A 24,976-nucleotide genomic window follows, 5' to 3' on the forward strand; every position below is an offset into this window, starting at 1 on the left:
GGCAGCACTGCTAACATTAGCTAACGTTAACTGATCAAACTCACCGCAAAAATCACTGAAACTAAATGATGAGAATGTGGTCACTGCCCTAGCTTGCAGGTTATTCAAAGTAAACTGTCGTGTTTTAATGGATACCACATACTTCAACGTCATTTAACGTTTGACCATCAAACTCAACGGTTCTGCTGCAGTTAGCTTGGGGTATTAGCGTTAGCATACAAATATTCGCTAGACTAGCTAGCTCCTCTCTCCACACCCTTCCTATTAAAAAATAAATGTATTTTACCCACCCCTTGTAATAGCCCACTCATCCAAAAGTTGCAGTTTATGTCTGTTAAACTTGCCTTTGCCACCTCTGGAAACTTACTGTGTTCAATTTTTTGTCTAAAATCACTTCGAGGTTGGACAGGTGCCCCTCTTTCAAAAACGCATTTACCGCGAATTTACATAGGAACTACTTTCTGTCAAAGAAATAGTCCCTATAATGTGAAGTTGACCTTTTAATTTCATCAGATATCATTACAGTGCAGCCACAATATTTTCTTTGTGATTTAAAGTAAGTAGAAATATAGGTTATGTATGGACAGACGAGGAAACATAAACTTTCATTTCAATTATTATATGGCTGCATTACTTTATACTGCATCTAACGTTGGTTTGTTCAAACTGTTCTTGGATATGTAAGAGCACCCTCTAGAGTGGAAATGCTGTAGATACAACCATGTAGAAATAATGTAGAACAAAGTGCTGCCCTTCACAGTTGTGTCCATAATACATACACAATCATTCATTGGGCTAATTTAAAGAAATACTAATATACCAACAGGTTACATACAGTTTATCCTGTTAATTCCACTTACATTAAAAGTTGCTTGAGGAATTCTGTCACAGTGTCGACTGAAGTTGACTTCTGAGGAGCAATATGGCCCCCATGTGGCCACCAGAGGCTCACTTTGTCCGCCAGCTATCAGGATCAGACAAATGTGCCTGAGCAGAGCTGAGGTGGATCTCCTTCATGGAGATGAGAGGGTTTCCTGATGACAGCACCCGAGCAAAGAAGCAAGTGGCCAAAGTGGAAAGTGGTGGAGGAGGAAGAATCCAGCTGTTCATATATGGTGGCTTTTTTTTGTTGTTGTTTTTGTGCCACTGTACATTTTACATGGAATTTTTCCAGTAAATATGTTGTTTTCTGAGAACCCAGGAAATATGTTTAACATCACCAAAGAGGGGATCTTGTTTAAGAAAGAATCAAAATAAAGATCTGCCTCAGCCGACATCTAAAGCAATGGAGATGGAAAACTCGATTAGCAGCTAAATCCTGTTCACCTCCAGAACCAGATAATTACTATGTATAAATTAATTTCATGTGATTGAGTTTCTAATTCTGGACACCCACTCTCTCATATCTGGTATAAAGGAGGTGACACACATGCATGTGGATGGGAAGGATGACCTTGAACCACCATCTGCCCATTAAGCCCCATGGTAGCTGTGAAGGATATTATAAGAGAAGGGTATGCATATGGGATCAAAGTATGAGCTGTTTCACTGGGGCTATGGCTCTAAAAAGCAATGACCTCCATAAATGTTTATCATCCCAATGACTGAAATGACCTCACATTAGTTTGTCCTTCCAGTATTAGCTTGTACAGTACCAATGACATCTAAGTCAAGCACACTTGGCTGAAGTTGCAGACATATTTCATGTGGTTGAAATAAAAAGCTCCTGACTGATGAGATGCTTCACTTAATATTTCAGTTTTAGGTTTTCTGTGTCTTAACCTGTACTTACACATGCATGCCATAATTCTATATTTCCTTTTTTAATTTATATATTTCTGCTTAAAGACTGTGAGATGTAACATGGCTTTGTACATTTTTCTCCCACACAAAGGTTTGTGCAATCCAGTGATCCCTTCATAAAACTTGAGAAAATGTATGTAAGTATGACATCCACCACTAGAGTATGTTTACGAATGTTAATATTTACTAATCATATTTCGTTCTTCATAAAAAATACATACCAAAAAGACAGTGTCAACACACAAAAAATCAAATAGCACATGTAAATCAGGTGAAGGTTACATAAATATAAGTATGTTCTACAGTCTTTCTATACAGACTTTTTAAGACAACTATGAAAATAAATAGCAAACGACAACTACAAACAGTATACAAACCTGAGACTATAATAGTGTTGTGCTGGCACATATTTCTTTACATACAGTACCGGTTGTACATTAAAATCTGAAAGTGTAGAAGAAACTAAAGTAGTCAGCTCAAACTATTGTGACACATTACAATACTTGCTAAATAACACTTTTGCTTCAAAGTATTAAGCAAATAACATCAAATCTCTGTAGTGGTGGAATGTATAAAGTATCCCAATTAAGATTCCCAGGGCACATTTTCTCCTCGTGGTCCCAGACGTGAGGAAATCTGGAGAAGAAAGAATATAATCACTAATTAATTTAACTTCCAAACATAATCATTTAAGTCACTTTCAGAAACACTCTTGTATGTCGACTCAATCTTTGAGATCTGCTGACGGACTGTGAACTTTTCTTACTGACTTCCTAAATTACTTAAATTACTGGACTCCGAATGAAGGAATGAATGAATTATGCCTTTGTTAATGACTACTGCATGTATGTCCTGAAAAATGAAACCAGAAATCCATTAACAAATTAATAAACCATTTGTGCAATGAATTACTTATTGGTCAGATGAATGAATGCACAGATAATTAATTAAATGACAAAATAGCTTAATGAATGAACGACAAAGTGATTTAATATATGAACCCAAGGACCAAATGAATAAATTGCTGTAAATTTCAAAATTGTCTTGTTCATAAACACCTTGCAGCTGACTCATTGAAAATCAATTATTTACAAAAAAATGATTGAACAAAATTATGAATTTGTTATGAACGAAAGATGTATCAAAAACATTCTTCAAAAAGCTCCACTGGGCACAAACAATCTTGTGCTACAGCGTTTGAAAGCACTACATATGAACATATTATTCAACGGGGCGTTCTCTGTATTTCTCGACTTACATGTAGAAAACGTAAGGCACTGCTCTCTCAGTGGCCATTGGGTGTTCTGCTCTTGCTTTGTCCACCAGACGGCACTGAAGCACCAGAGGACCGAGAGAGGGAGAGATGGGAGTTGGAGTTCTTTGATGTGGAGGAGGCAGAGCTCCACTCTGACTGCCCCGATGGGACTTTTTCTTGGTTATCAGAGAGCAAGGCTTCTTCGTCATCCTTGTGCAAAGGAAACACTCGTGGCTCCCAGGGCGTCTGAGGCTGCTGGAGGACAGAGGGCGCATAATGTAACTGAGTAAACGTTCACATACTGTTCAACCCTGATTCCAAAAAAATTAAGACACTGTGTTAAACATGAGTAAAACATTATGTGATAATGTGCTAATCCTTTTTGACATATACTCAATTGAAAACAGTACAAACATATTTAATGTTTTATCATCATCAACTTTTGTAAATATCTGCTCAGTTTGATGGTTTCAAACAAGCTGGGACAGGAGCAACAAAAGACTGGGAAAGTTGTGGAATGCTCCACAAACATCCCACAGGTAAAAAGGTTCATCGGTAACAGGTGATAATGGTACTATCATTATTGGGCATGACAGGGGCATCATGGGAAGGTTCAGCCGTTCACAAGCGAGGATGGAGGGAGGTCTCAGCTCCCTGGCTGGACATCCCCTGGAGCCGACAGCGGAGCACTATGGAAGGTAACTTGTTGGAGAATCACTAAGCTGGTCTATTCAACACAGGAGGCATCACTTGGGTATATTTTAATTGGCCAACTCTTGCATTGAGTCTCAAACTGAGTATTTTTGAGTGCTTCCTGGGATCCAGAAGCAGGGTTTTCTTTTTGTTGAGATAATGACTCATTCATTAGTAGTTGAACTGTGACTTTTGTACTGAGCACTGACTGCCTCCTTTGCAGTTCTAGTTAAGTATTGATTTCTAATTATTATTTAGGCTAATTAGGCCTAAATCATTCTACTTTTATTTGAATGTCTGGCTCCCTCTTTGTTTGCTTAGAAAATGTCTGGCCTTTGGACAAATGTAGTTGAGGACCCCTGGTATAAAGGCTATATGGGCTCCCACATTTTGAAAAAAACATTGTCAGTAAACACAATTCACTTGCAAACGATTGGATTCTTATTTACGTACACACAGTGTCCCAGCTTCTTTGCAATCAGGTGTGTACACATCTGTAGGTTGAATATAATTAATTAGGATGAGAATATAATACATTTATCAATAAATCTGTAATGTAATGAGCCTTAAAATTTCATAAACTTAATCCAGAATGTGCCTGGTATTAGACTGTGAAATAATGTCCAAAACCATAAAAAGTGTTCCTCCCATTTCAGTCCCTTCATTGAGTTTTGACTGTTTCATAGGTGTGCATGACTCTAATGCCAGTATGAAACCAACCTATGGTTGTGCTTTAATCAATGTTTGTATGGGTGCTGAGTGCTCAAGACGTGCAAAGGAGTGAAGTGGGGGATACTCGCGGTGTGGAGAAGGTTGATTAGGACAGTCTGGTTTAGGGGCAACTCATTCCTTTTCCAATCAATGCAAAGTGGTGCAGAGCAATCATGCAACTGGAGCCGAGTGGAGACAAGTATCTGTGTGGGCTCTCAAGGATCCATCTCGGCTTTATAACTCACACAATACGACTGCGAGAGAGTATTGATTAGTCTGCGGTCCATTTTTGCCACTTTAAACTCCTCCTCCCTCTCCTGAAGAACACATAACACAGCCTTATCTTTGACTGGAATGTTACAGAAAATATCCTTCAGGGGCTGGAGTGGAAAAATTACCATTTATAGGCAATATTCTTCTCATTCTCCTCTTTACACAGTGACACTTCCTCTTTAGTCAACTCATTTTACCTTTCTGGGCCTTTCATTTTTTCGGCATTTTTAATGTCACAGGGATCCTCGACCCACTCTGACCATAGACTCATTATTGTTTGATTTTAATGGCATTCAAGCCACCAGTTGGCATCAGTGTGAAAACACTGACTCAAGTAAATCAGTAACACTGTCCATCTTTTAAAATTCTCCTTATTTAATGAGAAAATAAAACTCCAAATGTAATAAAACCCATATGTAATATATCATTGGATGCATTACGGCCTTATAAAAAGCCTGTGATGTGTTTTTTATGTGCATACAATTACCATGTGTCACTATGTTGGAGGCAGATATATGACAACAGAAAACTGCTGTGTATGACTCTGCACGAGCTCCCTCCTATGACACCTGGATCATCATACTCTGATATTCCAAGTTTGTTTGGGGGACTTGGGGTTTCAGCTGTGGTGCTTTTGATCTTACCAGCCACTCCTCCGAGCTTTGCTGTTCATCAGTATCCAGCTGAGCGCAACTCAACTCCACAGAACTCTCCTCTCCTGATGTGCACAACCCGCCCCCACTGCCTGACAACCTGCTGCCAGATCTGGAGCAAAAAAACAAACACACCCCATGAAACTGCACTGGGAAATAACTCAACACTCCACTTTCACACGCGCTATATTTACAAGCGCAGAGACGAGCGAACAAAGTTGGAAATAGTTGCACTGTGCAGTCAGCACGGGCTGTGGGTTTAGGATTGAATCCAATTGTTGAATGCGTGTCTTCATTCTCTGTATCTTCTGTTAAAGCATGAAATAAGACAAACACTGCCTGACCTTTCTGATGTTTGAAATATTTGTTCCACCTGATGTGCATACACCTTATATTTTGGTGCCACCTGATGCATCAGTGATCAATGAAACAGTTTTCAATGCTGCATTTGTGAGCCTGTGTGAACGTTTGTGTGCATGCGATTTCCACCTTTTAAGACGCCTGCAGCAGTTTCTCTCTCCCCAGGATCCCCAGCGCAATTTCTCTCCTTGCTCTAAAGCCGCGTGTCTCTGGGCAAAGATTTCATCAGTGAGATCCTCCACCTGAAACACACACAAATCAAAGTCTATATTTTATTCCACAAGTCACAATAAAGAGCTCATGTCCGAAGGGATGAGATACTACCTCTCCCTCCTCACTGTCCTCCCCCGTCTCTGCCTCCCCAATCGTCAGCGGTGACGTGCCAACCACCCGCCAACTGCAAAGAAAGACACATTTTGAGCACAGCAAATTTCATGCATTGTTAGTCGATTAGTGTAATTAGAAACTCTGTCATGGGCCAACGCGCTGTACAAAACCAGGACCTGGACCAGGAGCTCTAACTCTTTTACAGGCAGTATTGTTCCATACCTGGGAGTCAGAATGTCTTTGTACTGCAGCTTTTCCACTTTAGCCACTGACATGGGGATGACGACGTTGTTGATGTTGTACACACTCTCTCCCTGGCGTTTGCGAGCAAAGCCCTGAGAGGAAACATGGCCAAGTTGAAGTGGGAGCAACGGGACAGTTCGTACCAATAATCCAGAAGTGTTCACACATTCAAAGCACTTCAACGGCACTGAGGTTTTCTGAGGACTGACCGGCTTGTTCACATGTGACACATACGCACGTCAAGTGATGCATTTTGTATTGTTTCCTTCATTTCACTGCAGTCCACTACCAAACCTTGCAAGTAAGATTTCTAAGAACAGTTACCTGTGGGGTCTGCTTGCGTGTAACCTGTGAGAAGCTCTCCTCCAGGACTTCATCTGAACTGTCCTCTGTGTCGCAGAGCTGGTACAGAGCATCTTCTTCACCTGGGTATAGCACACACACAAATCCCCATGTTTCACCGGGATCTACTCCTCTAACTACTACTACTAATATAATTTTATTGAAGTTACATTCAATAATTTCAGTTAAATTATTTAATGTAATTTTAAAATGGGTGTGTTTAACAATCCTGCTTCTCAGAATCAAGAGTGTTCAGTGTGTCTGGGTTTACTGTAAACCTGGAAAACAGGGTGAACACACACCTTCCACCAGCCTATGGATGCGTCTTCTCTTCCTTTTCCTCTGATTGGACCTCCTGTGCTGACTCTGAGCAGGGCCTGCCATCCCGATTGGTGACAGACCCATAACTCTGCTTTTATGATGCCTCGTATGCTTCTTGTATTTGTGACCTATAGTGACACACACACACATGCACACAAACTGATTTAATACACCACAGGAATTTCTTTTCATTCCAATCTAGCCTTCAGTTCCTCTGGGATTTTACGCTTTGGTTGTGTGTACAAAAGCTAATCCTTAACCATTAGTCCTCTTATTTTGGCAGGTGACTGCCTCTCAGCTCTCTGTTCCTTGCTCACATCACACCAGCAGCTTTATGTAAAGGAATCCTACTGCAGATTACTTCACAACCAAATGCAAAAAAAAAAAAGTTTAATCTCGGGATTCTCCTTTTACATCCATAATACAAAACATCACATGTGCTGTAGTGCTTGTGCTCTATTCTTACACCATACAAAAAGCTGCCATAGTTAACTATTGATTAAGTTACGTCATTAGACATTATTCTCCATGTCATTTGCCAATATTTCATCTCCTGCTTGCTTTGACTGTTGACATAATCTCCTCTATTTTAGCTACAATCGGCTATGAAAAGAGGTTTGTATCCATGTTCCAGGCTATTATTTCAGCTGACGTCTACTTGACAGACTGTCTTCTTCCTCTGCTATTGACAAAAGGAGAATAAGATCATTCAGGCTGACAGGAAATCGACAGAGCGGCGGGTGAGTGACGTCTTCGCCAATTTCCAATCTGCCTCCTTTGTGAGTCCTCCGCTGCTCTCCCTACTTCTACCACATCACGTCTTGTGTCTTTGTTCACCTCACCGTAGTGCTTAGTCAAGTTTAGTTCCCTGGATAAACACAGGGCAAATTCCAAAATCAACCAATATACAATGGGCACAATTTGTGTGAGCAAGGGGCCGCTTGAAACCCTGAAACCACAGCTGCCACATGTATGTAAAGGCACGGGTAAATGATCGCTCAGTAGCTTCAAACTAATACACGAAGACATGTATTGACATTGGTGAAACACCAGATGATTTAATCTCCATCTACTGCTCAGCTGGAAGCCTCATACAGAGCCAGTGGGGTATCTGATATGCTAGGAACCACTTATGATGGTGCACAGGGAGATAACAAGCAAACACAGCGGTCAACTCTGAAGCAGCCATTTTATTCACAGTGGCGTTGTTCCTTTCACTGAATATTACCAAAGAGGAGCATTGTCTGAACAAGCTGAATTGATAAATTACTATTTAGCAACAATTTCAACAACTCGATATATAATATTTAACTTTGTACAAATGATATGTTAAAAATGCTACAAATGCAATAAGATATTAAGTGCGAGTTATTCACATTATTCTCTGCCATGCCTTATCAAATTGGGACCAAAGCGGCACCAGAAATGATGTAGCTAAGCAAGTCTATTAAAAGGCACAGGCTATTAGCGTGAAGCTGCAGCGAGTAGCGCTGACTTTGCATTATCATCAAATTAGCACAGACTTCAAAAACAGACTCCACCACAGCAAAGAGGAGCGGATCAAAAGCCGGTGAGGCTCCAGTCTACTAGATGAATAACAGTAACAAGAATGCAGGTGCAGTCTCTTAAATGGCACCTCTGCCTTCCCGTCGTCATGCTCATCAGTTGAGACATCAACACAGCAGGTCATAGTGCTCACAAGCAGCACCTAAACGTACTGGCACAGCAGACGTGCTATGCTGTGGCAATGTGAAATGTTACCGAGCGGAGTACATGCCGAGCGAAAGAGAAAAGACAAAGCAGAATGTAAGAGAGGAGAGCACCAGAGAACAGAACGGGATATGTAATCAATAATGCTAAAAGGTCAGGATCTCACTGTTGTGAACTGGCGTGGAGCTGCGTCTGTTGTAGTGCGCTGGACTGGATGGTTGGACATTGACAACCAGAGGCCTTTGGGACCATTCCGGGGCCCTCTTTACGCGGTGGGACAGAGGAGCATCTGGAGGAAGATGACACAATTTTAAGCGTGTGGTCAAATATAACAGCAGTGTCAGCACTCTACACTTTTTATAAATCAGAACATCTCTAAATGCAAGCATGCAATCAGGGGCAACACCCATCTGCAGTGTCCAAGCACCCACATCTACTGTTTTCTGTGCAAACCCTCACACTCAGCAGCATATTAATGCAAAACAACACATCAGGAAATGCAACGGTTCTACTCCCAGGTGCCCGTTTCAAAGAGAACTCCAACAGGTTTCATTGAGAGAGAAGAAGGATCGAGAGACAGGAACTAACTGACTGATGCCTGGGATCCATCTTTTAGATCAATACCGTACATCCCTTGTGTTGTGGTGCCTGTGCTCTCTATTCTTACACTGTACAAACAGCTACCATAGTTAACTATTAATTAGCCGTTACTCTCCATGTCAGTTGCCCATATTCTCCATCTCCTGCCTGCTTTAACAGTGTGTGTAATCTCATTCTATTTTAGCGACTATCAGCTATGATAAGAGGTTTGCATCCATGCGCCAGGCTATTATCTTAGCTGACGTCTACTTGACAGACTGTCTTCTTCTTCTGCTATTGACAAAATGAGAATAAGATCATTCAAGCTGACAGAGTGGCGGGTGAGTGACGTCTCCATAAATTTCCAATCTGCCTCCTGTGTGTCTCCTCCGTTGCTTCTACCACATCTCTTCTTGTCTCTTTATTCACCTCGCCGTTGTACCTGACACAGCAGACTCAGCGGGGTTTCTGACGCGTGCTGATGCGAAACGACACATCAGGATACGCCACTGTTCTATTTCTATTTCCCTACTGCCGATGTGCATCGACGCTCCTGAAAAGCAGCAATTTTATTACATTTCCTCCCCAGAAAGGCACATCGAGCTAGCACTACTTCTGCATGGCACGTCTAGTGTGCTACAGGCAACTGACCCAACATAGCCAGTGTGTGTTGCACCTCAAAGTAGGTCTACTGTGTCGATTATGAAGTCAAGAAATGCCTGTTGTGAACTACGCCCTTCAGAAAAGTGTACCTGAATCAACATCAGCAATTTCTTTCAAAAGGAAAACATGGCTTTGTGGACTGTAGCTGTTTCACACTAGCCATGTTATGCAGCTCTGTTGATGTCTGCCCTACCAGATGCAAGAGAAAACGCAGGGTGAGGGGTGGAGCTGGGGGTCCTGGAGGTCAGGGCACGACTTGAGCTGCAGTCAGGATCAGAGCACAGGAAGACGGGATCACAAGACGAACAACATGAACAGGACGACAATGAGAGAGAGGAGGGGAGGGTGGATTTCCCCGAATCCTGAAGCAAAAGAGAGAGACGAAGAGAGAAAGTTAGCATTCACAAGATGCCAAACCGCCAACAGAGCTTCTTTAACAGCAGTATTAACTTGGCTTTCTCTTGGTGTTTTGTTAGAGTATGAGTCATAAGGGTTTAAGAGAGCCACTCTCAGCTTAAGCACAATGATTAAAGTCATTAAGTTGTTAAAGGGCTTTCTTTGTCATCTGGCAATATCACAATGGCGGTGGCTTGGTGCCGCTTCTTATTATAATGGCGACAATCGCTCTGGGCTCTGTGCACGAAAAGTAGCGTTCAGCAAAATGTTAACAACTTGACTGGAATGTCGGCATGTCAAAATGTTGGACTTCTATCAGAGAAGAGAAACCTGTGTCTGGTTTAAGTGTTTGGATATGAGCTTAAGAAGGAGACTGGTGAATGAGGCTCACACTGCATGTTTCTATCACAGGCATCCGCTATTTCTATTTAGTTATGCGTCACTGACTCAAAGCCCCCGCTGACCATCTCAGCCACAGCAACAACAACAAAACACAAGATCCTGGCTCCACTAGTGATAGCACTAACTTGCCTGTTAAATCTAGATTATAATATGCTATATTAAAGCTGTATCCATAGATTTATTTTGGCCCCATGGGGGGCAGCAGAACAAGCTGTAAACACAATACTGACACATTATTTATGCACAGTCTTTGCAGCAAATGTGTTAGCAATTACTTAACTATTCACCAACCCAGCAGGCACAGAGCAACATAAAACAAACACTGATTTGAGGTCAGTTTTTCTGGCCACCTGACAAATGGTCCACTCTCCTTTAAGATCCGTTTTAGTCTCCATCAACTGTAAACAGCTGTCTGGAATTCAATGTGGGTTTGTCACTAAGAGACCTTTTACATTACACCTAGTGATGATCCACTGTTAGCATAAAATACTGATTGGTGCAGCTTTAAATAAAGATGACAAAAAATGAGCACACAGCTGAAATGTCTGAATAAGTGAAACCGAATATAATCTGCAATGATAGAGTATGAATTCTTGCTACTAGAACCTGTGTGAAGTTAAGCAGGTCACTGCCAACCACTTGACTCCCAGCGTTATCACCACCCCCTGATTTTACTGGCGGTAAGAACGCAGCACTGTGCAATGTCCCGTGGTTAAATAAAGGCTTTCAAATAATCACATGCACTTGCTTATTTGAAACAAATCCAAGGGATACTACTGTTTAATTAAAAGCAGGTGTCCAGCTTTAAACATTAATTCCTGTTTAATTTGAGGAACTATTTTAGTGATATGGCATTCCACTGCTGAAGCCTGACTTGGAGCTGCATTTGATATGAACGCACCTTCATTAGCTTTTCAAACTTTATTAGAAAACCCCAAAACGGGTTCACAGTTGGATTTTATCAGTGAGGCATTGCAATGAAGTAAATTTGGGCAGCAATACAGTATTTAGGCGGAGTGCACTGCTGTCTTTACTGTCACATCCTCAGAATAGAGATGGGAAAATATGCAAATCCGGCTGCTGTAGTTTAGCATCCGTCCATTACACCCACTTACACTGCGCAGGGACATGAGAGGCATTAATGAATAGAAACTAATGTATTCCAGCGGGGAAACTGAAATGTTTCAGGAGCACAGAGTGGGATTGAAATAAAATTGTGGTGCAAATAAATATTAACACTGGCTGGACACATTGCAAATGAATAACAGGTAATCCCAGAAATAAAGACAACAGGGGCGGACCTCCATTGCTGAAGGGGATGTGTACATGTGTCCTCCAGCCATTCTAAGTATGGGAAGACGAATCTTGAGAAACATGTCCGGTTCTGCAGTATAATCTACCCACATTATCTGATTTACACCTGATTGTCATACAGAATGTGCGTGTATGCCTCGAGAGTTGACTAAGTAAACGGTTCACATGGACAGACTGGGACACGGAGGAGACGGGCTACCTGTGAAGCGCTGGGGTTGTAGGTGCTGAAAGTAAACAGTTTGGGCTTATGGTAGGTGACCAGGGGTCGTGTCCGGGCGCACACACACGACACATCCGCTTTGAAGAGCCTCCTGGTCCCAAGTCTCCTTCTCTTAGAGCTCCCAGGCGCAAAAGCTTCGTCTCCTCTCTGACCGCTGTGGGAAAGAGATCAGATGAGGTCATGGAAATGTCAGGGATATGACTCATGCTAAGATCCCAAGCACTAAAAAAGCATTTCAAGGTGTTGTTGGTTTTAACTAATTATAACCCCCTTGTTTCATGCATGAACAAGCAGAACGTCTCTTTTTTTTTCATCATGTGACTTTTATCTTCACAGCCAGACGGCAGCAGGAAGGAAAGACGTGAAGGGATGATTCAAGTAGGGCCAGATGGTGGGGCCAAGCAGGCTGTTTCACTGGATTACATTACAAACAGGGAGCATCCTTTCAACCCTGATACCTTAGACGTTAGCCTCGGCCTAAACTGGACAATGGACAAACCTTTATCAGTGCGTTTGTCTGTTTTGGTCTTCACAGTAGATGGATTTTTTATGTTACTGCAAACACAGAATAAGTGTTTGCTTTAACTACCTTCTACGATCTGCAAGCCATGAAAGAAACACAGTCGATTTAGATTTGTCCGTATGTGTGTGTGCTCTCTACCTTGTGAATGCCCCCTTGCCTTTCCAGGTGTGTGCTTGCTTTGATAGCGGCGAAAAGCTGAGAGGAGGCATCAGACTGTTGACAATCTGGCTGAGCTGAGCACTCTGCAATGAAGACATCACCCAGACAATGTGTTTCACGACTGACAAATCAAACAAAACACGATCCACCTCTTTAGCAGCAGCGAGTGCGTAAGTGTGAGTAAAAAAACGAGCTGATATTATTCATACCTATCTGCTGTTCACGCTACCATTTGCCTGCTGCAGCACTAAAGGATTATTCTGCGTCTTATTCCTCTACTTTTGTTCTTATGATGATTGACATTTTGATGTGGCTCAAATGTGGCCACTGGTGCCCGATACTTGCTGATTTTAAACAGCACATACGTGCATCCAGTGTCCAACCACTTATGAAGAGAGTGGAAAGCTAAAAATATATGCACACAAATATGCACCTATGATGGTTTAAAATCCAAAGAACATTTGCTGCATGCTGGGCTCCAAACTCACTTCCAGTGAGGTAAATGAAGGGCTGAGGCTGCGTTAATGCACATCAGCTGGTGCAGGGCAATTTTGTACTCATTATGGTGTGGTACTGTACATGGCAATCTGCCTATTGAGACCATGTCTTAATGCAAATTTTAACACAGGTTAAAATGGAGATTAGTTAGTGGGTGTGAGCGGATTTTTTTTTTCCAGTGTGAAAGGGTTTTGAGACTAACAGGCGAATCTCATCTTACCGTCTACGGCTTTCCCTTTGAGTTGATTAAATACCTGCTGGCTTTATAAAGCAGCAGGAATTCAGCATATTAACACACTGGAACAGCATGCATACCATACTGAATTAATCCTCTCAACCTGGCACCGGAATATAAGTTTACAGATTCGCATCAGACTGACAAGCCCACAGACTCAAAGGATAGTGACATAGTGTACTGAGTCTTCATACTACAGGTGTGCGTACCAGTTCCTCCCCCCTACCTGTCTCTCGATGTTGTGCAGGAGGCGTGTGGGGCTGCAGGGCTCAGTGTCAGCATCCGAGGCGGTGCAGGATAACCCCGCCATCTCTCTCAGCAGGGTCTGCTGAATCTGTCTGTCTGTCTGCGGCTGGGACTGTGCGAGCACCACACCACGCTTCGACACACACGCAGACAAATGTTAACCTTTTAACGCTCACGCTCCTTTTGTGGTATGGTCTGCCTGAATTAAAATATCTGGATTATTTATGACTGTTTTGGATACTTGCACTGTACACACTGACAGGCATTGTACCTAAAATGACCATAGCAACCACATAGAGGAGAGTCTAATCTACTGATACATATATTACATGTTCATATTCATACAATTTTTCAAAGTCTATGAAAGTTGGTCGCATTGCTTAATGCATCTTTAAAATGTGCCTTCTACAGTAGCTTACCTTTCTATAAAATACTTCAGCTAAAGTGCTACTCATTTGTTACAGAAAGACAGCCAGACTAAATGCCCTCTATGGCTGCCAGTTGGCATATGACTTAACTTGGGTGGTTACAGAGGACGTTTGTCTTACCTTGGTAGACCGGATGTGCTTGTGGAGCTTCACCAGTTGTTGTATCCACTCCTCCAAATCGGCCAGGCGCAGCTGTAACCAGCTCCATCTGCTGCCCAGCTCCGCTCTTTCTTCCAGCCACCGCCGCTCACAGCTGCAGGGGTAGGTTCGGGCAGGATCATGGACGACAGCGAAGGACAATTAGATCCATGAAGCGGTATTACAGCATTCTCTCATTTTTTGTCAAAGGTTTTAAAACCCTGCTATAACCTCACAAGAAGGTCATGCACAATGCTTTGGAATTTGGCCATGAATGCAGAAAAATTGCAAGATACTGAACACAGTCATAAAATCCAGCATGACCATTAAAAATTGACCACTGGAAGTGCGTGAGGAGGTTAACATGTGAGAATAATTGGCTGGAAAATGTGTCACCAGAGAGAAAAGTAACACAAAAAAGGGAGGAGGACAAAGGGAGCTCTGACAGACCAAATCATTTGTCAGTTCACACATTTGTGCTGCAGCACTGTCACCATATGACCTATTTTACAGTAATGTTGCCATGTGTAAACTGTTCAGCATCCTACCAGCATGGAGGAGGCCACAAAAGCTTATCTAGGCCACAGAATAAAACAATGTTGACTTGTGTGGTGTGTATCTATAGCATGTTTCCATGGCACTAGCCTGTTCGGTTAGCATTTATCTTCTCTGTGTGTGCGCATGTGTGTGCATGCGTGTGTGTAGTTGGCTGGCAGGGCAATAGTTGCTATGGCAGTGTTCTTGGACCTTGGCTAGGACTGGGGGGGATTACCCCACCTCACACACTGCTGCAGGACAGAGAAAGGTTAGGCCAGCCAGCAAGCAGCTACACGGAGTGTTTGACAATACCCTTTGGTATTATGAGGTTGTTCATTTAAGATCAGCCTATTACGTCAAATACCCAAAATGTTGTTTGCTTGCCTGATTACAATTACACTCAGTCTGTGGTTGATATGAAGGAGAACAAATGAAAACGAGGCCTATGATTGGCTAATGACTGCTTCCAGACCGAGTTTCACTGGACCCTGAGCTAATGTATGTTTGTTTAGGACTCGGCCCTCTCTTCCCTCCAGAGACAATGACCAGACCTGGCGGCCCTGCTGCTCTTCCAGCTGTATAATTAGAAAATTCCTGGAATACTTGCCAAGCAGTGGGCGAGACAGGAGGAGACGATGGGAGAGGAAAGTTGGCTTTATACCTGTTAGTGTGCAAATCACATATTAACATAGATATTTTTCATTGCTGTATAAAATGAGGGGTCTACTAACCCACTGGCTACCTTCCACAGAGAGAAAGTTCTCCAAGGCCAAATCCTGAATAAAAGGCCAGCCCCAGCACGTAGTTCTGGGGTTACGAATTCTCCTATTTGAATAGTGTTTCTTGGCTCGTGCAGAGGCTTTTGGGTGTGTCCTGCACTGAAGCTTTCCAAAACATAGCCTTTCCGAACGCTCCGACGCTGTTCATTTAAAATTACAAACATACTGAAAACTGAAAATGAGCAGCAGCTGGAGGTGTGACGGACTGCTGCCAGGCCAGAAAATGAGCAATGTGGACACATGGTTTCAAATTAGAGTCAAACCATGTCACTGCCTCGCAAGTTCACACTTACAATGTTAAAGGCCAACTATTTCCACATTTTCTAAAGGAGGGCAAGGAGCTGTAGCTCCTCCAGCAAGGAGATGCATCCTCCTCAAGGAGGAACCTGCCATAAAAACTCCCCAGGGGAGGTTTAGTGACGAAACACAGAGGATTGTTCAACAGACTGGAACAAAAGGCAAGCTGACACTTCCAAGATGACTGTAGCTGGCCAAATAAAAAGACACACACACACTACAAACATAAAAAACCCCTTTCTCCTTCTTGTTCACAGTACTAATAAACATGCCCCAGTTTTGTAAATGGCTCCTGTTTATTGCACTGATTCAGGAACCATATGAAACAAACAGAGGGGCTGAAGGACTAAATGTAACTGAAGAAATAAATGGCACTGCACTTAAACCAGACATGACCTGAATGCAAAAAGAAAGGTTCTAATTGGACTAAAGCCAACACCAGGATGTTACCCGTCCTGACACATGGACGTCCCCACACTGAACCTGGTAACATGACGTTGTTAGCATGGTGCTAAAATGAATTAAACTTGGCCATCTGCACAGCTCTGCCTTAAATCTTTCAAAATAATCTTATTTCCAAGTGAAGATGTTGCACAAAGAATCTGGTTTCAGCTGTATTTTTGGGACTGTTTATCAGTTTAATCTTCAAATCAAAGGATACGCACTGCACGGGCAGGGACAGACAGACTGTCCAAGCTTGACACATTACATTGTCCTTAGATTCTCTGAAATATTTCAGACTTTGTGCATGAACACTTGACATCCTCATCCTAAGCAAGGTAAATGTGCCTTTTCAGGATGTCCTGGTGGACAAGCAGCCAAAGACAGACAACAAGGTCTGCAGCTCAGCTCCAGCTCTGGGCTCTGTTTGGATATCCCTGTTTGTCTCTTTTTCTTCTTCTCTCTCCACAAGTGTTTCCTATCACTCTCTACTGTCAGCCAGAAAAACAAACTTCATAAAGGAACAAAAGACTCTTTCTTCCACAGAAAATAGATTTGTTGTGTTTGGGTTTCGCATTGCTGCTGCTCCCTTTCCCTGTATTTAATACTGCTGTTTTTCCCACCAACATATGCCAAAACATCAACCTGACCAATGCAAAAATAGAACCTGAACTGGCAAAATATATGTAAAATCCTCATCATTTCAGCGTGGAATGCGCACAGTCGATACTGTCTTGTGGATTGGCGCATGCAAAAACGCTGCTTACACACAATCACACACCGTCTTTCTTTGCCGGGGGAAATACCAGCAAGGACATAAGTACAGCAGCACCGCCCATCCGAACCACACACACTGGCACGCACTTCAAAAGTTGTTTTTTTTTTTTTTTCGCAAGAAAGAGGAGGAGCACGACGGCACAGAATGGATGGCATGCTACAGGCTCGCCTTGTGTTATTTCCTAGCCTGTGGGTAAAGAGAGCTCGCTAGGCTGATGAATGTGTGATGATTGCAGCATGGAAAGAGAATGTGTGTGCATGGTAAAAAAAAAAAAAAATATGTCATCACACTCTCCACAGCTGGAAGGACAAAACCTGCACTCATTACAACCACACTGCAAACTTCACTGAGGGCCAAGTTAAATACATGTGTAGCACTGCGGACGCACAGCAGACCTCATACGCTGAGAGAGATGACCAAACATATACTGTCCTCCTGAAATAAGTCTTTCTTGTGTCAACCTTGGCATCTGTAGATGTGTGTGACTTAATGCCCCACTTCTTGTAACGTCACATAAACTTAACTACACGTGCTCCTTCTCTCCAAATTCCCCCATATTTGTAATTTTTTTCAACTAGTTCCCTCACTGTGCTCGCAGCGTCCTCATTGTCGTGAACTGAGAGGTCGCCTAGAGTGAATTAAAACAAGGCCAGTGGCTCCGGTGTTAACCACAGCTGGCTTCTGGCAACAAAATCCCAAGCAAAGCACAACAAATCTTTTGGCAGTGAGACGATAGTGAAGTTTGCGAAGTGGTTTCTTCTCGCTGTTTTCTTCGACGCTAGCTGGGAAGCACATGACACGGTGTGAAATGATGTGAACTTGATAAGCGAAATACATGGTTCAGGGGATTTCTAAAGACTAGGTTGTTTATTTGACTGTAATAACCAGCTGTGGCAACCGCATACACACTGTGGTTCTCAAAAATACACAAAGTTATAAATAAGAAACAGGCCTCAATTTCAAAGTGGCCCACAACTCAAGACAGGAGGAAACTGTTCTTATAACTTGCTTGTAAAAAAGAAACCAACCTTTCCATGTTTTGGTATGGGTGGAAAACAAACTTTGAACAGGAGAATATGTCCCATTAAACAAGTAAGGCTTAGCTTGTTAACAGAATAGAATAAGAAAGCCATGATGTGTTATGAAACTAGTATTTCTCTAATAATTAGCAGCTGGTTTTTGTCGCCAGCGTCAGTCTGTTTGTACTGTCCAGCACCTTTGTTTTGACGAGTATTATCCTTTCTTTCTCTAGCAGCCACCTTCAGAGCTTTAGTCTTAGTGATTCATGTGCATATTTTCACAGATCACATGCAGCTACATATAAACTACCTCCACTTGCTGCATACTCACAGGGGTGAAGTCTTGGTTTTGCTGCGACTCCTAACCTCCTCCTGCTCCTCGTCAGAGCTGCTGCTGGCCGTGGTCTCAGAGTCCAAAGCCTCCTGCAGGCCTCTCAGCACCGCCTGGCTGCAGCAGCTGAAGTCTATGAGCTCCGTGAAGAAAGACGAGGCTGTGGACGACTCCGGCCAAGAAAAATGGGGTTTGCTGTCCGCTTGTGGAGGTAGTAGATCGGGATTCACAAAGTCCAGGCTGTCCAGAGACACACCTCCAAGTTGACAGTGCCTTTTCAGCCCCTCCAGCTGCTGGTTGCAGTGTTGCACAGCATGCTCTCCTAGCAGGGCTTGCAGCCTACTTTGCAGCCCCTGAGCCCGGCTGTGCAGCCCTGCCTGCCTGGAGAGCCGCTTCTTCACAGCCTCGTCCTGCACAACTCTGGATTCCAGCTGGTCAGAGTTCATCCTGCCACTGCAAGGCTGCACTGAAAATGGAGGAGGATAGCCCATGCCAGCCACTTTCTCCTGTGTCGATGCAGGCGGAGGTGCAGAGACAGAAGTGCAGCCCTGGCACTTTATCTGCCCGTGGGAATATGAAGGAGGAACAATGGTAAGGGTAAGAGGGGAGTGATGCACATCACCACCATCTGGCCCGCATTCGGGAGCAGCACTGTGTCCATGAAGCAGACAAGCCTCTTGGCTATTGTGCTCAGGGACAGGGACTAAAAATGTGTCTGGTACACCTGGGAAGACGGAGGCCACCTGGTGAGAATCTCTCAGGCCTTTTCTGAGGGAAAGGAGGCTGAGGAGGGAAGCAGGGCTTGGAAGGAGCACCGTCTCACACTGACTGGCAGACGCCTGCAGACATGGGGAAAGCACAGGGACGTCCAGGGGGCTCACAGGGAGACAGGAGTCCAGAGAGGGAAACGAGGAAAGGTTGAGCCACATCTTCTGGAGGTCACCGTCATCCATTGATCTCATCTGAGACTCCAGCTCAGCAGTTCGCATGGCTCTGCCATCTGAGTCCATTCTGACAACGGCAGGAGGCGAGGACAGGTGGATCCCATGGCCATCTTTCAGGATTTTGGTCAGGGCTGGGGCCATACCACTTTCTGAACCACAGACTCTAGGTGGCCAAGGCAAAATCACCTACCAATGCAAAATAATACCTCATAATGAAAGTGTAATCTCAGATTTGCATAATACAGTGAATACACACTGAACACTGAAGCCATACCTCTAACATGCAGTGGGATAAGTCTGATAAAGTCACTGGTTAGAACCACTGGAGACAAACTGGGATTTAATGATAGGAAAAACACACGGCACAGGAACAGCAGCTGCAGTCACATAAACTGTCCATTAACGTCAAGCAGCTTCTGTTGACGCATTTTTACGGTTAACGGGTCTATATGTGGGAACTAACGACTTAACGTGAACAGTCCTTCCTCCGCCCTGTTCTGTCCTTATCGGGACACATATTTTGGAGATGACACGCATTATTGGGCACAGCAATTCCTAATTTTTGCTCCTACTGTTCAGTCTATGTGGGTTAACCCCGGTCGCGTCCGTTTTTCCCGCTGCCAGTTGTAACGGTGAAGTTAACTAACGCGTTAGCTTCACTGACCGACTCGAGGCGCAGATTCTCGCCTTGATAACAAACAGCGGCTTAGGAGGAAAGACATGAAAGTGATGTGAAACGATAAGGTACTAAAAGAACAACAAGCGTTCAGTACGCAGGTGAGAGCCCGGAAAAACAAGGGGATTTAAGCTCTGCTGGATACTGGTTTTTGATGCTCCATGCTAACGTTTGCTAAACCGTGTCCAGTAACGGAGGTTAGTGTTAAAAAGTCTGACTTTACTCACCTGACCAGGAGGTAAACCGCTGATTTAACATCGTTATTCCGGTAAGATGTGCGGCTGAATATGTCACGATATTGTTTTGTTACCTTCGCTAATTGTTTCTGAAAATCATATCTGACTGTCTTATCTGGTTATCCAACGAAACGTTTATTTTGCACAGAATAAATCTCTCCTCGCAGCTGACATTAGTCCGCCTTCCCCTTCACTCATCAACTGCCGACAGAACAGAGTACAGCTGAACGAGGAGGGGCTGGACCAGACGCATGATGCCTTCACGACCCCTCAGAAGCTCACATTTATGCCCACGAGGAGTGAATTAAATTAACCTAAATTGAATTTACTTTATTATATTACATTAAGAAGGCTAGGATTTGTGCCTGAAGCAGCCAGTTTGTGGTTTTCCCAATTTGTCCGATCTGTATGCAAGTGCACTTCATTCACAAATGATCACTTTGCTGTCTTGCCATTTTTCGACTTACCGTCCAATAAATTCTAACCTTTTCATTTCAAAATTAGGGCAAAATATCCCATAATTAGATCTTGTCTCATAACCACAGGACAATTATCTTACAATTGCATGAAACTTATCTCATAATTACAAGACATTTGTCTCATAATTACATAAAACTGATTTCATAATTGCAGAAAAGTTCTCTCATAATTACAAGAAAATTATCTAATATTTACAAGAAAACTGTCTCATAATTACATTACAAAAGTCGTTGATGTGCGTTTAACCTAGACTGCAATATGTCCGACAGACATTGAAGGTTACATCTTTGAGCGTTTGACCTCTGTCAGCATCAAAGGGCAAAATCAGTGACAGAAATGTATTGTTATCACTCTTAATGTTTTACTGTTGAATCTTTGCAAATTATCAGTAGTGGAGGAAGTATTCAGGTCCTTTACTTAAGCAAAAGTAGCACTATTACACCTCAAAAATACTCTTTTACTACAAGGAGGCTCTGAAGCTTGAGGAGCAGCTTGTAATGTATGTGGGTTAAATCATTCGTGATCTGATCTTTGTCCAGGTCCTCTGGTTTGAGCTTCAGTATCATCTTTGTTCAGACTGTACTTCAGGCTCCTTGCTCCACTGTGCTGCCCTGAGCCGGATGTCTGCTGCTCTCTGCCTGAATACACCCAGGTTGAACATATTGCCTTCAATGTACAAGGTGATGACAGTGAAATGGGTACATGGACTGATGAACAGGGAGGAAATGGAGTCACACACAGTCCACACAGCACAGAGCACATGCAGGACTCCCTGCAGATGTCAGTGACAGTGACCCTCACCTGACCGTTGAACATGCGGACAGAAGGGCTGAAATAGAAGTGTCCTCTCCTGTTGTAGTACTCTTACAAATAAAACCAGCGAGGCATTCAAACTCTGTGCTGAGGCATCTACATCTCATGCCAGTCAGAATATGTTTTTTCCCAACGTGATTATTTTCCATTGTGTTGACATAATTGATTTTACAATCACAATGACTTAAGTTTTTAGAAATTTAAACATGAAGTTGCAGCATCTTGTGAGAAAGCTCAAACAGTATCAGTATCATGTGAGGTTAAAGGACCAACATCAGGCAAATGATCTGAATTTGGTGCCTGATTCTGACAATGCACCCAGATGTGACAGGAACAACAAAAAAAAAAAAAAAATGCTGACTAAAGTAAGGGTTTTCAGTGATATGTTTATTAAGCAGACGCAGCACAGAAGCTGTATGCAGTTAAGGCTTCGACACATCTTAGATGTGTACATGTCAGATCACAGACATTCCTGACTGATCATGAAGGCAACATCTTTAACCTCAGCATCAAAGAGTAAAATCACTGACAGAAGGTATTGTTATCATTTACAATATTTTGCCCTTTAAGTGCCTTAAATGTGATTTGGAGGATTTGCCAGCATAAACACAACATGATGTGCAGTGACAGCAGCTGGTGGAAGCATAAACCCATTAACCAGCATTTAGCATTCAGAACCGCTATTTAAACATTTAATATGGCTTATTAATAATGAAGTTGTAAGCTGATATGAGGACATTTTAAAGTGTTCATTGATGTACAGTAATCTCTCCAATGGTGGCATATTTATATTGTCATTCATTATCTGTGGATACACCAGCCTCTGCTTATGGGTGCCATATGAGGAGTTAGAGTTCTTGTTCAATACAGATACTATACAGATAGTCACTAAATCTACATGCAACTACATTGTAGTGTGTTAAAAGTAATTTATTTCATGCTTATATATATGACAATGCTAAATGGGAGGACTTAAAGTAAAGCGTATACTTATCGAGATTCCATCTTCACCTAACTGTATTTTACAAAATAATTGCTCCTATACATTTGAGGTGTAAATAGGACCTACATTACACATATTATATCTGAGTAAGAAAAAAAGCTTAAAGCGAGCAACAACCATGCAACACACTTTTTTGTTGCAAGACAGAGAGTTAACATGAGCAAATATTTTGTCTAAAAATTTCTTATAAATGCTCCTAAATTGTGTTGACACAAAAGCAAATCTACATGTTTTTACCTTTAAAACACAACAGCAGTCATTGTGTCTGACCTCCTCCATTAATATTACAAGTTACAGGGGCAGACTGCATATATGTAGATTCATAAGAAAGTGCCTTAAAGTAAGTTCATCTCACCAGTGTCATCTCCAATCATCCTCCTTGTTCAGACTCTTGTACTTTAGGTGCTTTGCACCACTCAGCTGCTCTGAGCCAGATGTCTGCTGCTCTCTGCCTGAATACACCCTGACCGGCTCCCAGGTTGAACGTCGTACCTGTCATGTACAAGTTGATGACAGTGAAATGGGCATACGAAAAGCCGTATATGGTTGAAATTTGCCCAGAAAAAATTTTGTACATAGTCCATATAGCACAGAACACATACAGGACTCCCTGCAGGATGCCCGTGATGGTAACCCTCACCTGACTTCTCAACCGTGGGCAGGAGAAGGGCTGACCATTTGCTGCCATACGACGCATGTGTTTGCACAGGTAGACTACAGTAGAACCACTAGACATCACCATAACACACAGACAGATTAAGTAGTGGGTCTTCAATAAGCAAATCAAAATTAGGAGCGCAATTCCCAATTCAGGTGAAGGTATTTGGGAATATACCATGTTGTGATGCACTGTGGAATTGTAACTGAAACCATCGGGAGTAAGATAATTTGAAGCATGAAGGTCTATAAGCACAACCGCACAATCACACAAAGTGAGTATTCTCTCAAAAAGCAAAATGCAGTAGATGATGGCTTTGATATTCTTCTTAATCCACATGAAGAGGGCTCTGTGTGCAGGTACAATCTGGGTTTGGTAGAAGAAGTTCAGCCAAACAGAGGAGGTCATACTAAGAGAAAAACTGCAGACAAACACCATGAATGAGGCTAGCATGAAATACAGGTTGTCGTCTGTGGTCTTGACGAAGAACAGCACAGTGGCTGCAGTCATGTAAGTCATTGTACAGGAAATCAAAGACGCCAGGAGACTCTTCAGAGGCTGCTTGATCCTTTCTCTGTGAAGTGGGAAGACCATGCAAAAGGTGAAAAAACCATTAGCTATGATGTTGAGAATAATTAAAGTCCCATTAATCAGGCCACAGGTGAGAAAGTCCATCCTCAAGTTTGACTCTGATGAAGACGCAGCCGTGTTGAAACGTCAGTCTGTTTGCAGTATCAAAGGTTGCAGCTTGCAGGTCAGTCAGCGAGCTCCAGTCCTTTTTTCCCCTCTGAGGTTTCTCTGTTCTGAGAGGCACCTGATTCAGCTGCACATTGCTGGAAGATCCCTTTCATCCATCTTCACTTTGTTGTTTCCATCTCGGTGTCTTCTTCCCATATAGTGCTCTTACATACTAAACCTGCGAGGCTCTCCAGCTCTGCTCAGTGTAGCAAATCTGAGGTATTTGCATCACATGCAAATTAGAATATGCAAATAAAGCCTATTATTGTGAAATCATATAGAAAACGCCATGTTATTAATTTATTTATCGCTATTGCTATTCCATAGACCAGAACATTTCACCAAATGAAACCTCACACTGTATAAAGATGCTTGTATCAAGCACTACCATATCATACGCCCTCCAATCAAAGTGACATTTGGACATCGACAGCTAGAGGATGAGCTATTTCACCGGATGTCAACTAGCTGGTGTGCATTTTCACATCATTTGTTACCACGCCAACACAGCACAGGGCTTTGAGTGCTTTCCACACCTCGGCTGCCCTTTTCCTGAATGTGGTCTGACCGATGCCCAGGTTGACCGTGGTGCCTGATATGTACAGCGAGGTGACTGTGAAGGAGACCCAAAGACTGACGGCCATGTCCGAGAACAAGATGGAGGCGAATGAATCAAAAAGATAGAAGGTGCTGTAGAGGAGGTAGAGCGCTCCTTGAGAGACCCCAGTGATGGTGACTCTCATCTGACTTTGAA

General features: G+C 42.8%; 2 protein-coding genes across 3 annotated transcripts; both read right to left on the bottom strand.

Moving 5' to 3' along the window:
- Positions 1-1,966: 1,966 nt before the first annotated feature.
- On the bottom strand, positions 1,967-20,759 carry kansl1l (KAT8 regulatory NSL complex subunit 1-like). 2 transcript variants are annotated; one of them, XM_070976505.1, is made up of 16 exons: positions 20,522-20,759; positions 18,675-19,804; positions 14,475-14,607; positions 13,907-14,059; positions 12,927-13,030; positions 12,245-12,419; positions 10,127-10,295; positions 8,858-8,980; positions 6,963-7,109; positions 6,643-6,743; positions 6,298-6,410; positions 6,073-6,145; positions 5,878-5,990; positions 5,380-5,500; positions 3,062-3,313; positions 1,967-2,439 (listed from the first exon to the last, which is right to left on the bottom strand). In XM_070976505.1, the coding sequence occupies exons 2-15, from the start codon at positions 19,757-19,759 to the stop codon at positions 3,089-3,091; spliced, it is 2,835 nt and encodes a 944-aa protein (XP_070832606.1). In that variant the 5' UTR covers positions 19,760-19,804; positions 20,522-20,759; the 3' UTR covers positions 1,967-2,439; positions 3,062-3,088. The 2 variants fall into 2 exon arrangements, with proteins under 2 accessions (XP_070832606.1, XP_070832607.1); XM_070976506.1 differs by having other exon boundaries at positions 1,973-2,439; positions 3,062-3,310.
- Positions 20,760-23,196: 2,437 nt separating this feature from the next.
- tas2r201.1 (taste receptor, type 2, member 201, tandem duplicate 1) lies at positions 23,197-23,892 on the bottom strand. The gene has a single exon (XM_070976556.1). The coding sequence runs from the start codon at positions 23,890-23,892 to the stop codon at positions 23,197-23,199; it is 696 nt and encodes a 231-aa protein (XP_070832657.1).
- Positions 23,893-24,976: the final 1,084 nt, after the last annotated feature.

This window comes from Chaetodon trifascialis, chromosome 12 (genome assembly GCF_039877785.1).
Source record: "Chaetodon trifascialis isolate fChaTrf1 chromosome 12, fChaTrf1.hap1, whole genome shotgun sequence".
In the NCBI taxonomy this organism is placed as follows: domain Eukaryota; kingdom Metazoa; phylum Chordata; class Actinopteri; order Chaetodontiformes; family Chaetodontidae; genus Chaetodon; species Chaetodon trifascialis.